The 15,077-nt window shown below is 39.1% G+C and overlaps 1 protein-coding gene across 1 annotated transcript in view; it reads right to left on the bottom strand.

The window, feature by feature from the left end:
- PDCD6IP (programmed cell death 6 interacting protein) overlaps nucleotides 1-14,687 on the bottom strand; it is a 44,196-nt gene extending 29,509 nt beyond the window's left edge. Inside the window, exons 1-5 of the mRNA XM_087824878.1 lie at nucleotides 14,379-14,687; nucleotides 6,820-6,874; nucleotides 5,404-5,473; nucleotides 2,381-2,508; nucleotides 142-295 (exon numbers count right to left, since the gene is read on the bottom strand). Of these exons, the coding sequence (XP_087681004.1) occupies nucleotides 142-295; nucleotides 2,381-2,508; nucleotides 5,404-5,473; nucleotides 6,820-6,874; nucleotides 14,379-14,587 (616 nt within the window). The 5' untranslated portion in view covers nucleotides 14,588-14,687. The remainder of the gene's footprint in view (nucleotides 1-141; nucleotides 296-2,380; nucleotides 2,509-5,403; nucleotides 5,474-6,819; nucleotides 6,875-14,378) is intronic.
- Nucleotides 14,688-15,077: the final 390 nt, after the last annotated feature.

Raw genomic sequence — 15,077 nt, forward strand, 5'->3', positions numbered from 1 at the left:
AAAAATTTTCAGTTGTGCATGTGTCAAGTTCAAAGAGAAAAAAGCTCTACACTGAACATGTTATGTTCTAATCGTCTTCTAATTTTAAAAATCTATCACTTCTTTTCACATGTAACAAAATGGAGGACAAATTGCAATTACCTCTTGTGGCCTTTAAAAAAAATACTTCTTGGGCCTGAGCCAGCATAATAAGACTGAGGGTCCCAACAGTATCTGGAGATATGTCCACAGTAGGCTCCCGATTTAAGGCAGATAAAACCGTCTCCTTAATGTGTAAAAAGGCACCACTAGCAAACTAGAGGGGAAGAAAAGAATTTCTTTAAATTTCATAGGAACTCAGCAAGACTTAATTTTCCACCGTTACACACAACATCATTCCAAATGTTAGCTCAGTTGAACAGTTACTTATTTAAATTTTTATATTGTGCAAAACAGATCTAAAACATCTGACCTACAAACAATAAGGCTATTTTTCTAAAACACTACAGAGTAATAGGAAATTTAACAAAGATTAAGTCAATTGCAACAAAAAAAGTATGCTAACAAGACAAATTGAGTAAGCTTATTTTTAAATGTACTTCCTCAAAACTAACATAAGAATAGAGTCAAGGATAAAATATTAAAATGTTTTTAGTACTGAAACGCACTTGGTTTAGTCCCAACAAATTCATGTCTCAAATAATTAAACATCCCATACTTAGGGAAACCTCAAATAGTACAGATACCTAGTCCTCTGAGGAACAGCATTACCGTCCATTGCTAATGATTTCTATTTGACTCTCAGAGCTCCTTGTGAAACACTACACATCAGATTTGTCTTCCCAATTATATTTTTCTAAGATTAAAATAACTGCTTTCATGAAACAAATGACACTGAGAAAAAGAAAGAAGTCAGTTTGGGATTAAAAGGTGTTGAAGGTTATACAAATAAGCTATGCAGATATAACAAAAGGTTAACTGTTTCAAGTGAAAATGGTGTTTTCTGCAGTCATGAAATATCATAAAACTACAGTACCTACCGGGAATGATAAACTGACCCTGCTTAGTAAACTAACAGAATCATAGACTAAAACAGCAAGAGATCCAGTCTCTCATTCACAGACATGGAACTGGAGGCCTACAGAGATTAAAGAACATAAGACAGGGCACACAGCTTGTTGGTGGCAAAGAGCCTAGACAAGAATCTAGGTCTTGTCACACCACCAGCTCTCTTTTCATCACTAGGTAACCTGCTGTGAATCACAGTGGTGACTCACACAATGGAATGTGCCCTCAATAATTCAGAATGTCCTCTAAGATCTCACATGCCAATTAACAATTACAATTAACAGAAAACTAAATAAAGTTTTACTTCATTATCACATTTTAAAATATTGGCCATTTATGGCCTCGAAAAGGTATATATGCATTCATGTTTGTCATTTGATTGTATGGCAAGCAACAATGTGGAATACACTGTTTGCTTAAAGCATGTTTTCCTCTCGCTTTCCTAAAACAGCATTCCTCACCTCTCCCCTAAACTTCAACAATGGGAAAAATCAGACTCCACCTCTGAGACAATCAAATTCCAGAGACATGGGAGATACAGGAACGACCATTTGGAATTCCATTAAATTTGCAATCAGGACACATGAAACCCCAATGGACCATTTTATTAACATTTCTGCCATAAAATGAGAATGACATCACATAACATGCATCACAAGGTTCATCTGCGAGTCAAATAACATATATGAAAAAACTCTGTAAATTTTAAGGCAACATAAAATATGAAAACATAATTATAGATGTTACCACTTAATAATCACATATTGTTTAAACTGAAACAAAAAAATGAAAGCTGAGTAAATAATAAACAATTACCACACAAATCATATGCCATATTAGTGATAGTATAACACTGCATATTTTGACATTTAAATATGACCTCTCCACAAGTGTCAGAGTTAAACTTTTCTTGCCAACAGGCCTTAATTTCTGTGACTCTGGTGAAACTTTATATGTGTCTCACTGAAAGAAAAAATATATACAAAAATAATGTACAAAGTTTTTAAATGAGATCATTTATTTAAAAAGTATTTACCAAAGATTTCATCTCATACATTTCATAATTTGTTCTCCCAACATTTATTGAGCCTTTATTATGTGCCAGGCACTGTGCTAGGTGCTGGGTATACAATGGTGAGGGAAAACAGAGCTGGTTTATAGGTAAGTAGTTTATCTAAGAGCCTCAAAAATATAAATCAATTCATTAAAAAGTATACTACTTTTCAAGAAAACATCTGTGTGTAAAGAAACACCTATAAACCTAAATGCAAATTATTTTTAATTTAATCCAACTTAGCGTTTATCATTATGTAGTAACTACTGTTCTGCGTACCTGGTAATGCTTAGCAGCGATTTTCAATCCTTCATCATTATCCAGGTTCTGTTCTGCTGCAATCTGGCTAGCTAAGGCTGCACAATTGAACAACACACAGCTCTTTTCATATCCTAAGCTTGCAAGAGCTGTAAAAAATTGAGAAGGAAAAATTTATCAGATTATTTTTCTAAAGAAAATTAATGTTTCAAAGAGAAATACTATAACCTCTATCCCATTGGCTCTCACAAAAACAAGTTTCCAGACCTGTTTTCTCACCCATAATATGCTCCCATATTTCTAGCTGCCCTGCCAAGCATTTGTTTTCTTAACAATATTCCCATCATCTAAAACTCAACAGATCAATATATTGTTCTTTCCTTCTCTTTACGTCCACACTGTTATTAGTCAGGTGCAAAATGAAAAGTCATTCTCACATCATTTCTCACTTAAATTTAAATAAATTCTTTCTATTTTTCCATCACTTAAAGCCAATGCCAGAACCTCCTAGCTGGCCTTTCATGCCTCACTCCCTTATGCCAATATATCTCAGAAGATTAGCAAATTATCTGCTTAAAATACAATTCTGATCATGAATCTAAACACCTCACATCCTTTTAAAGAGCAACTAAAACAAACAAACAAAAAGGGAAAATAACAATTGCTAAGTATGAGGAGAACTAGGAAACATCGTTCAAGGTTGGTGGGTTAGCCGCTGTTGGCAGTTCCTAAAAAAATTAGAAATAAAATTACCATATGATCCAGTAATTCCACTTCTAGGTATCTACCGCAAAGAGCCAAAAGCAGTCTCAAAGAGATATTTGCACACCCTTGATCATACCAGTATTATTCACAGTAGTCAAAAGGTAGAAGAAACCCAAGTGTCCACTAGTGGATGCACAGAAAAAGAAAATGTGATATATACATACACTGAAATATTATTCAGATTTAAAAAGGAAGGAAATCCTGTCACATGCTACCACATGGATGAACCCTGAGGACATTACGCTAAGTGAAATAAGCCAAACACAAAACTATATGGTTCCACTTATACGAGGTACCTAAAGTAGTCAAATTCATAGAATCAGAAACAGAATGGTGATTACCAGGGGCTGGGGAAAAAGGTGAAAAGAAGAGTTCTTGTTAAAGGATACAGAGTTTTAGTTTTGCAAGATCAAAAAGTTCTAGAGATCTGCTCTGGCCAGGTGGCTCAGTTGGTTGGAGCGTTATCCCGTACACCAAAAGGCTGAGGGTTCAGTTCCCAGTCAGGGCACATACCTAGGTTGTGGACTTGACCCCTGCCAATATGACTCTGTCAATAATGTTCAACCTGGATGAACATCAGAGCCACCCGGAGATATTTCCAAAGATACTAATTCTAGTGCCTCACTCTGAAATTTCTTCCTATCACATCTGGCATTCTGTAACTTTACCTTTAAATATATATCTGAATCTTTAACCTTTCCCCAGGTAATTCTAATGTTCCGCCAGGTTCAGAAACCACTGGACTACATGCTCTTTGAAACTCTTCCGGCATTCAATTCCATCTTTCTATTTTCCCATTACCCCTGAGATCTGAAAGCTTTTTCTCAGCCTCATTCCCAGGAATCTCTTCCACTATTTCCCCTGAATGTCGTATTCTCTAGCTCTGGCTTTCACACTTTTCCTAAACTATACTTTACCAGAGGGGATAAGTTTATTATCATTTAACAGTACTTGTTCCCAAATCTACCTCTTTTGAGCTTGAAATCCATTATTTCCAAATGCCAAAGACATAACAAAGAAAACTCAAACTCAACCTGTCTATTGAAAGGAATAAGTGAACAGGTCAAACCAAGTTATAAATCTTAACTGCTACTCTTCCCTCTGACTGATAGCAGACCCAGTCAGTTTCACCTCTGGTATGTCTCTTAATCCCACCCTTTCTCCTCTGACCCACATATACCCCTTGTCTAATTTCATCCATAATAACTCTCACAAGTCTCCTAACTGCCCTGTTTCTCCCTAGTCTCTGGAGTTAGGCTTTCTGGATTCATATCTCGCTTCATTAAATCCCTGCCATCTGACCTTAAAAGTCACTTAATCTTTCTAAATCAGTTTGCTCAACTGTTAATAACAGTGCCTTTCCTCATTAGCTACTGGGGAGTTCAGTAAGATAGTATGTGTAAAGCCCCTGCCACAGTGCCTGGATGGAGTAAGTACTCAATAAATGTTAGCTATTTAATACATAAGAGGGAAGAATACAAAACACATAAGCATACTATTTACAACTCCTCAAAATCTGCTTTCCAATGTCTTCCCCTCCATAATCCCCAATTCAACCTATGGTTTCAAGTCTTAACAATAATTAATATTAACATGTATTGTATATAATTTATACTGAACAATATTGTTATGTAACAGTATATAGTATATAGTCTATCATACATATGTAGTTCATATCACACATTACCTATGGTTATATATATTATTATTCATTGCAGCTAGTATTTACTGAGCACTGTTCTGAGTTTACAAGTATTCACTCATTTAATCCACACCAGAACCCAATGAGATAAATGGTGCGTCACAGAACTATTCCCCACTTCACACAGATGAGTAAATTAAAGCACGGAGAGGTTATGTGCTGAGCTAGCAGATCTAAAAGCCTCTCTCTTCTGACCTCTGGTTATAATGTTCTACTTATAATGTTATTTTCTATCTGGAAAAAACAAATTCCTCCTTCAAGGTCTAACTGAAACATTGCTTACTTTCAACAGGCAGAATTAACTTCCTCATCCACTCTCCTCTAGGTCGGTTCATAGACTGACCAACTTTCTTCCCAACCAGCCTGAATACAACTGTCTCATCACTTTTATAGCTAGGACAGTGCCTGGCAAGGCATAGGCTCTCTACAAAAATTTGGGAATTGCATTAAAAGTAAAAAGAAAAGAAAATGCAAAAAATTTTATTATTTAAAAAGATACATTAGAAGCAATTTTTAAAACCTAAAACAAAGTGTTTAGACCATGTTTCCTAACATTTTTTATTTAAAAATTACATACCCAACTTTACAGATCCTCCAAAAAGTGAACCTTTATCAAAAGCATCCTTCCAGGTAAATGTCAAGCAGATCTTGATAAAGAGAAAATAGAAAATTATGTTACCTTCTTGGATCTTATTAAATATTAAGTCTCTTTCAAAGACAAACTCACAATGAGGAAAAAGACAAAAGCTTCAACCTGTCTAAAACATTATCTTCTCTAACCAGCCAAGTCCTTTCCCTTTACTGGCCATAATTTTTTTTTTAAGTAAAATACTGGCACTAAGTTATTTCAAATGGTTACTCTGCTTCAGTAACTGTACATATATATTGCCTCCTCCAAAACACATGCTCTCATTCATCTTTATAAACACAAAATGGACTGAACAGAATAAGAACTTAATTGTCAAATAAGCCAAGAGAAGCATAGGTAACAAAGTAAGTACTACAGGTTTCCCAGAAGATAAAACACAAACTATCCCATGACAAAAGCAAGAGAATGCTTATCTTTGATCGATGGGATAAGATCATTTATTTCTTGATTTGGATAGTGGTTATACATGTATATTCACTTTAAGAAGATTCAAGCTATACACATATGTTCACTTTTCGGTATGTATGTTATACATGAGTAAAGAGTTTACTTAATAATTAAAAAACTGCATCTCATGCTTCTAAAATATTCTGCATATAAAAATTCAAAAGAAATTAGCCTCTTTTAAATTATGTGTTGCAATCTAATTTTTTATCTCTAGATTAGAGAAATTTTCAATATATACAAAACTAGTGATAATAACATAATGAACCCCCTCATACCTATCACCAGTTTTTAGCCTTTTGTCTTCTTGTTTCATCTACCACCCCCACTTTCCCTGTCCACCCACCTCCCACCCCAAACACACATATTTTTTCCTGGAGTATTTTAAAGCAAATCTCAACATATTATTTCACCTCTAAAATTTTTGAAGTATTTTTCATAAACTATTTTAAAATTTAGAAATGTCAGAGAAATTAAAAACTTCCAAGTCTCCCAAATAAAACTGTAATAAATCATCAGCATTTTCAATATCTAGCCTTTCAGAAAAAGTAAAGTTGACATACTTATAGTATAACATCCAATCATAACAGCATTTGCAACGTTACATGCAAATATAACTTGTGAAAATAATTTTTAAAGTACATAAACTGAAACTAAAACTTCCTGAATTACACAAACACACACACAGAAGTCACTGAGGAATGACATGAGCAGAATTCAAAGACACAAATTCATATCAGATGGGCCTAAAAGCTTCTAATTTGTATGAAAAAGTCTCACAAAAACCTCAAGACAGTGAAGAGGCACCATTTATTTTAATAAAGTGATACCATGAGTGGGAGGAAATGGATGACTTGCCATTATTATCATATAACTTTACAAATTAAATAAATGACTTACCTGATTTTCAGAAAATGGGAACTTAGGTTCAATGGAACAAATCTGATCATAATATCTAAAAAACAGAGCAAAATTAAAAATTAGCAGAGTTAAATATTATACATTTATGTAAACACAACTGGTTAAAGTGTGTATGAACATTATTCATGCTTACTTTGAGTGGCCCACAAATCAATCAGCCATTTTAAAGTTAATGAACATAATCTTTTAATGTGTAAACCAGGAGCTAAATGCATGCAATGAAAAACTCTGAACAAAAACTCATTCTCCCACCAAAGAAAAATACTCATCAAGTATTATGAATTAAAAGCAAATATCTAGCCCGGCCGGGCATGGCTCAGTGGCTGAGCATCAACCTAGGATCCAGGCTATCAGGGTTCGATTCCCGGTCAGGGCACATGCCCAGGTTGTGGGCTTGATCCCCAGTCAGGGGAGTGCAGGAGGCAGCCAATCAATGACTCTCATCATTGATGCTTCTATCTCTCTCTCCTTCCCTCTCTCTGAAATCAATAAAGATATATTTAAAAAAAAAAAAAAAAGCAAATATCTAAATAGGAAAACCAAAATATTTCTTAAAATACTATTTATTAGGATAACTGTTTATATCCATTGAGCAAATTAATATCTCTGGTAAACTGCTCATTATTAACAGGTTTGCCAACTTTCAAAGGGGTTTTGGGTATGTCCACTTCTGTCCATCTCCATCACTGCCACAGTTTGTCAGCTACTGCCCTCCCTTTATGGTAGACTAATCTAAAAGTTTCCTGGTCAACCTGTCTCATTTTCTCCTTTCCCATTCTTTTTTCTTTTCTTTTCTTTATTTTCTTTAATCCTCACCGAATGACATGTCTTAATTGATTTTTAGAGAGAGAGAGGAAGGGAAGGGGGGGAGAGGGAAAGAGAGAAACATCGATTAGTTGCCTCCTGTATGAAACCCTAGGTATGTGCCCTGACTGGGAATCAAACCCGGAACCTTTTGGAGTACGAGGCAACACTCCAAACAACTGAGCCACCCGGCCAGGGCCTTCCTCATTCTTTTCAATACATTATCTACAGAGCAGCCAGAATGATCTTCAAACACGAAGCAGTCTTCCCATCACCAGGATGACCTTTGAGCTAGCAAACCGGATGAGGTGGTATCCAAAGCCAAGCTTTCCAACTGGCCTCTAATATTTCCTCCTTCCCTTATCATCTCCCACCCCTTCATCAGGGCTATCTTTCCAATGATTATTTCTGAGGTCAAGTTTTTGGAAGAAGGGGCAACGTGTCTGAGATCAAGTTTTTGGTTGGGATGGTCATGAGTTTGGTTACAAACGGAAGAACTGAGCAGTTAAGTAAATACATTGAAGATAACGGGAGCCAGGTTTCTAACTATCAGAGAAAGGAGTTACTAATAAGGGAAGAATAAATGCTGTGGCTTTGGGATGGAACTAGAGGCATCAATGCGAACTGATTTTTTTATATAGAAAAATACAAAAAACAGGTGTAGTGGTGTGTAAGTGTGTATACTTCCTAAATGTGTATGTTGAGAGGGTCCAGAAGCAGTAACACCTAGGTAGCAATAAGCATACCTAGTGCCCAGATAAATAATGCTCTGCATTAAAAGGAGTCAATTCTCCTTAGAGAGATGAGTGACTCCATGACTGAGACTGAGAATACTGAAGATTCAAGCCTAAAACATCTTGCTATGCCAGGAAGTTAGGTAGTATTCAAACAATGATGAGAGCATGCCAAAAGGACACCGGAATTAGCTTTCAGGGGCTAACCATGTTTAGACAATTTAAATAAAATAACAAATCATAACACATTCAGGAAAATAAGAACAGTTCTGAAGTAAATATAATAAACAGATGAATAGAGAAAGCTCTACCCTGCTATATAATGCCAACTAATAAATCTAGAAGGAATAGTGGAGTTATTAGAAAAACCACCGTTTGGCACCTTTCAGAATATAATACCCGACTGAGGTAAGATTCATCAATGAATGCTAAAACTTATATAAAGTTTGATGGAAACAAGTTACTACATACACAGTCTCAAAGTATCTTCCCACAAAATACTTACTTAGTACAACGTACTTATTAATTGTAAGGTTAAGAAACCTGGGAAATACCATCTTAATCAAGTGATAAAAGTTAACATTACCAGCAACAGGACAAATCAAACAATGTTCTTCCTAATATGTACATTATCAGTATCACTTTGATGGCATTACTGCCCAAAAATGCGTAAGTCACGAGAAAATATGAGACAAATCCCTACTGAGGAACACTCTACAAAGTAACGACCCTATACTCTTCAAAAATGTCAAGGTCGTAAGGAACTGTTCCAGGTTGAAGTAGACTAAAGAGACAACAATTAAAAGAAACACAGGATCCCGGATTCGATATGGAACCTATAAGCATTATCAGGAGAATCAACAAAACTTTAATGAATTATGTAGATTAAATGGTAATAGTCAATCAATGTTAATTTCATGATTTTGAAAGTTGTACTGTGGTTATAAAGGACAGTACTCTTATACGTACTTAGGAAAGAAACACTGAAGTATTAAGTGCTCAAACCCTATAATATATTCCCATTATTCTTAAAACTACATCCAAAAATTTGACAAGGTCTGGCATTACCTGGCCATCATTCAACTCTCCAAGCCTCATCTTAGAATATTCACTGTGCATTCTAGTCACTGAAGTCTGTGCTCTCTCCTGGCCCTAGGCTTTCACACATTTTTTTTCTCTGTACCTGGGAACTTTTCCCAGCACAATTTCCCAACTTTCTTGTATAGACTGACAGGTCATCAAAGAAGCCTTTCCTCATGCATTCATTCAACAAATATATACTAAGAGCTTACTATGCAACAAACACAGTTTTAGGGCATAGGAATTCAGCAGTAAATAAACATTTTAAAATGTGTGCCCTCTTGAAGCTTACTTTTTGGGGAGGGAAGGAGACGACAAACAACCTAAGTTAAAATATAGTACAGTAGGTAGTGGTAAGTGCTATGGAGAAAAACAAAGAGATGAGAGGGATCTGGTGTGTGTATATCTTTGCATTCTCCACACTATTTGATTAACACATTGTAGCAATATCATTAGCGCTAACATTATCTCAGTATCTTCACCCCCAAGCCAACAATCAGAATGTAAGCAACAGTTGTGAAGCAAAATTGAACAGCAATATTTTCTTTCCTGATCTATAAAGCACTAGTGCTTGAAAAAATTTTCAGAAATTATGAGCCTAGTCCCATCAACTTTATTTTACAGATGAAAAAGATACTTCCACAATGCAACAAACTAAATTTTAACCCACAAAAGGGTGACAAACCTATTTAGAAATTTTACAAAACCTATATAAATGACTCTAAAGTTAAAGAAAACAGAACTAAAATTACAAACTATTAAAAAATATCAATGAGAATACTACATATCAAAACCAGCTGGATGCAGCCAAATGCAGACTCAGAAAAAATACAGTCCTAAAATAAAACTAGATTCAGTTTTTTAAAGAGTTAGCTGCAAACCTTTAGCATATCTGATCAAGGGGCAAAGTCATATAACACAGGCACAATCCTAGGAATAAGGAAAAAACTGTAAACACAGGTTATAAGGAGAATAAAACATATGTGAGAAAAGATATCACAAACACAACGAAGAGACAAGAAACGGACTTAAAGATTATTTGCAATATACTTAAGGGAAAGGGATCAATTGCCAGAAAAGGTAAGTAACTCCTAAAATTCAGTAAGGAAAAAACTAGCAACCTAGAAAATGGGCAAAGAAAAAAAGAACAGGCAATTCACAGAAAAAGAAACTAAGTGACCAGTAAATGTAAGATGACGGACCTCTGAGAAATCAGGGCACTGCGACCTAAAACAAGGTACCATCTCTCATCCATCAGTTTAGCAAAAAGCAATAATTTGAATTATTAATCAGCAAGTACGTGGAGGAAGGATGTGGACCCAGAAGAATAAAACACTCACATGTACCTGCTAATGAAAATGTAAATTGATACGACCACTGTGGAGAGATGAAAACGCAGACACCCTAATTCACTTAAACAAAGAGATATGAATAAACACCCTTTGCTGCTCCCTCCCAAAATGCCACTAAAAAAAGAAATTAAAATTAAAAAGATGTAAATGCACAAGGATAAAAAGAATAGGAAAGGGCACAACAGAATACAAGAGGTTTCAGTAAAATTTTGTAAAAGGTGAAAAGTGAATAAAGCAGAGAAAGCTGAAAATCTAACTGCCTAGAAGAGGAGGAGCTAACAAAGTATAAGCCTAATCATGTCAGAAGCCAGCAAGAATCTGAATTAAAAAGCCTGAGGTAACACTGAAGACAGGTTTCCCATGAGGCTGGGAAGAGAAAGTGCAGTGGACAATCTGAAACCTTCAGGCTCCCAGAGCCTCTCCGCAGAGAGCAGGCTGACCCACAGGAATGTTAGGGACATGAGGCACAGCTGAGCAGGGAGCAGGGGGCTGAGAAACTACGGCTGGGGGTGCTGCTGTCGACACCACTCTCTCCCCTTCCTTACCAACAAAACCCAGACTTTAGCTGGGTATGTGGCTGCCTTGAATAAAAATCCCTTTCCCTGTCCTACCCCTCTGTGAGATGCAGACACACACAATGGCCAACAGCACATGAGCAGGGTACTGTGGGGCAGTTTCCAGGAAGCTTTCTGGAAGCCTAGCCCTCTGCCTCCTCTCTCCCTTCCTCTATGCCGCTGCCTGAAACTTGGATATGACTGCTATCTGGACCCTAAGAAAAAGAATTCTAGGTTTTACAGAGCAGATAGCTGGAAGGAGCCTGTGCTTGATGAACTTCACAGAACTTTACTAGCCCTGACTACCAGAACTATCAACTTTTTACACAGGAAAAAAAATCATAATTTTTAACTCACTGATGACTTGAGATCTACCACATACAGCTGCATCCAAACCTGATACAGGTGCCACACTATATAAATAGATGGCATAAAAGACTGCATACAGGATTGCTGAGATCCCCATTATCCATTCCAAATTTCAGAAAGCTGACAACTAGGCTTTTTCATGGAAAGAGACTGCACGCTTTCTCTCTAAAAATACTAAATGCCACAAAACACATGGACGCTTATATCCGGGGCTTCCAAAAAAAACCCAGGATTCCCATCTGATCACCCTGAAGTTCACCATTTACCAAGGCTCTTCTAATCAATTTTTAGTTAAAGCCACTTTATGAAGGATGACACTAACTCTCAATATCACACACATAAATGTGTATTTTAGGAAATTTTAATAGAACATCTCCATGTTAGTAATAATAAAAAGGCAGGTCCATCACCGGACTTCTTTGCAGAGCTGTGTACCAGTACTGACCAAGCTAGCTTCTATTCTTTAGGAATTAGCTTAACCCCTCCTTTTTGAAAATTTTATTTAAAAGTTCATTAGGTTAAATACACATTCAGTTAAATTAATGTTCAGTTTACACAATTATCCAACGTAATTATTAAAAGATATTTTGCTTGACTAGAATGGATAGCTCACGAATGTTTGACGTTGACAGCATATATACCCAAAAAACTTTTGTACACACCTCCATTATAAAAGGTAATAGACTGTAGTATATCTGTTAGTTTACCCTAACCCCATTAGAAGAGCAAGAAGTGGGGGGAAACAGTAGTTGATAATGAACGATAATATAGCGACTAAAGAAACATGGTGAATTTCAAAGAGGCTATCTGTGCAACAGCCCTGTACCTAGGAACAGTTCTCACACTTATGTCTGGGAAAATAACAAAGGGATAAACAAACACAGCAGAACTCTATCAGTACCACAATCCACTATTCTCTCATGTCTGCAGTCTTAAACCCATGTATCAATTGTCACTGAAGACTCCAAGCTCCCTAAGGGTTGGGACCAAATCAAACCCTCTAGTCAACAAGATTGTTATCACAGTGTTTATTATACCCATGCTTTTTTTTTAAATATCTTTGTTGATTTCAGGGAGAGGGAGAGAGAGAGATAGAAACATAAATGATGAGAGCATCATCACTGATCGGCTGCCTTCTGCACGCCCCATACAGGGGATCGAGCCTGCAACCCGGGCATGTGCCCTGACCGGGAATCGAACAGCGATCTCCTGGATTCTAGGTCAATGCTCAACAGCTCAGCCACGCCTGGCTGGGCATACCCATGCTTTTTTAATATTACTAATGGAAAACCCTCCCTGAACGCTATTCGTGTCTACATAAAAATTGCTTTGGAGATTTTTTTAAAGTTTGTTGATTCTAAAAAAATGCCTAAGTGTTCCCTAGGTTAACTTAAAAAAAAAAAAAAAAAATGCTCGCACTAAACATCAAGCTAATGATCTTTACAACCCAACAGTCTTATCTTTAAAACTGACACCATAAGAGTCCATAATCTCTCTAAGCAATCTACTCAGTATCCTGCTTTTGGGGAACCAGATCTTCCCCAACCCGCACTGCTTTGATCCCTGGGGGATGGAGAAGTTAAACCAGCTGAGTGACTCAGACGAGGGCAATTAAATATGCACATTTCCCACTATCATAAATGGGCACAAGCCAACCCAATCACAGGTCTTCCACCAGAGCTAAGGAGGAAAAAAACTCTTATGTAAGATCCTGTGTTATGACACTGTAATTACAGTAGACCCATCAGTGGCCATCTCTCCCAGTACAGGAACAAAGCTCAGCTAAGAGGGAATCAAGATGGAGGCAAGAGGATGCCCAGTGATCCCTAAAGCTAAGGACGCAAAGCTGCTAAACTTTTCAGTTACCAGAACAAATAAGCTAGTTTAACCTGGGCTTCTCCCACTTACATCCCAATACAACTGCGCTGCTCCTGTTAAACAAGGAGAGTATGTTACTCGTAAGGAAATGAGATCACGAACAAGGCAGGCGAAAGAAACCTTTCAACTTATAAAGTGCTATAAAAAGGTTCTTCTAACTGGAAAGTGCCAGAAGAGAAATTCATTTTAAAAAGCATGATGAGCTCAATAAGCATCTGCAAGAGAACAAACTTAACTCCATTCTGTGTATACCTGTTTGTGAACGAAGTGATTTTCAGCAATTTATCTCGAACCTTCTACATGTCATTCAAGTTTCATTTCAAATAACTGCAGCGCCTAGCCTTTGGAATTTTCCACCTGTCGTTTGATGATGAAGAACTTAGGAAGATGGCTCATTTCAAGGCGACAGTGTAACCAGTCACACACACATTTTGTCCCAGTGTCCCCAAGTTCCCACTTCCCCGAAGCAATTACTATTTTGAAATCAAAATCTGGCCAAGAAACACAGCCACACAACACACACGCACACAAAACGGGGGCCGTGGCAGCCCGTTCCTCCGAGGTCCGGGCTCCACCGCGCCTCGGCGGCGGCCCGCGGGACGGCCGGCGCTCACCAGGAAAGAATGCGCGCCACACCTACGCGCCCGGCCCGGCGGGGAGGGCGGGGCGGAGCGGCCCGCACCCGGCCGTGGGCGTGAGGGGGGAGCGGGGCCGGCGGAGGGAGGAGGGGGCGGCGGCAGACGTCCCCGGCCCGGCCCCAGGCCCACCTCAGCAGCGTCTCCAGCGCGCCCTCGTGCTTGTCGAGCGGGCGGCCGAGCGCGGCGCGGCGCAGCTTGCTGAGCTCCTCCGCCGCGCGGCAGTACTGGGCCTGCTCCTCGCCGCCGCTCGGATACGTCTGCTGGATGAACTTCACCAGCGGCTTGGCCAGGTCCACCTCCGAGGTCTTTTTCAGCTGTACCGAGATGAACGTCGCCATGGCGAGCCCCTCGGTCGCCGTTCCGGCTGAAGAAACTGCGGAACAGCGACGAGGCCGAGGAGCGCCGGCGACCGGGCTGGCGGACTGGCGGACCCCAAGGGCCGACGGACGTGCGCGCTCGGCCTGCGCTCCGAGCCGGCCACTTCCGGGAGCTCCGGCGCAGGCGCCGTCGGCGCGCCGCCCGCGGTCACGTGAGGGAGGCTGGGCGGTGGCCCCGCGCACCTGGGCCCGGGTGGGTCTGCGCCGCGCCGGGAGGTCCGGGCTCCGGCTCGCGTGGCGGTCTCCGCTTCCTCACCGCCGCCACCTGTGGACGGACGCGCTCGTGTAAAAGTAACCAGGCATTCCTTCACGCAGACCGCTCGGCGAGGCCCGCCACTGCCCCCGCGACAGCCTGCGGGGACCCCGTGCCAGGCTTACGGCCTCGGGGCATTGTGACCCGTGGGGGTTCATTCCGGGCTGCTGTGCACGAGCGCTGAGCGCACAGTGAGCC

Source organism: Miniopterus natalensis, chromosome 15 (assembly GCF_054644295.1).
Source record: "Miniopterus natalensis isolate mMinNat1 chromosome 15, mMinNat1.hap1, whole genome shotgun sequence".
NCBI lineage: Eukaryota > Metazoa > Chordata > Mammalia > Chiroptera > Miniopteridae > Miniopterus > Miniopterus natalensis.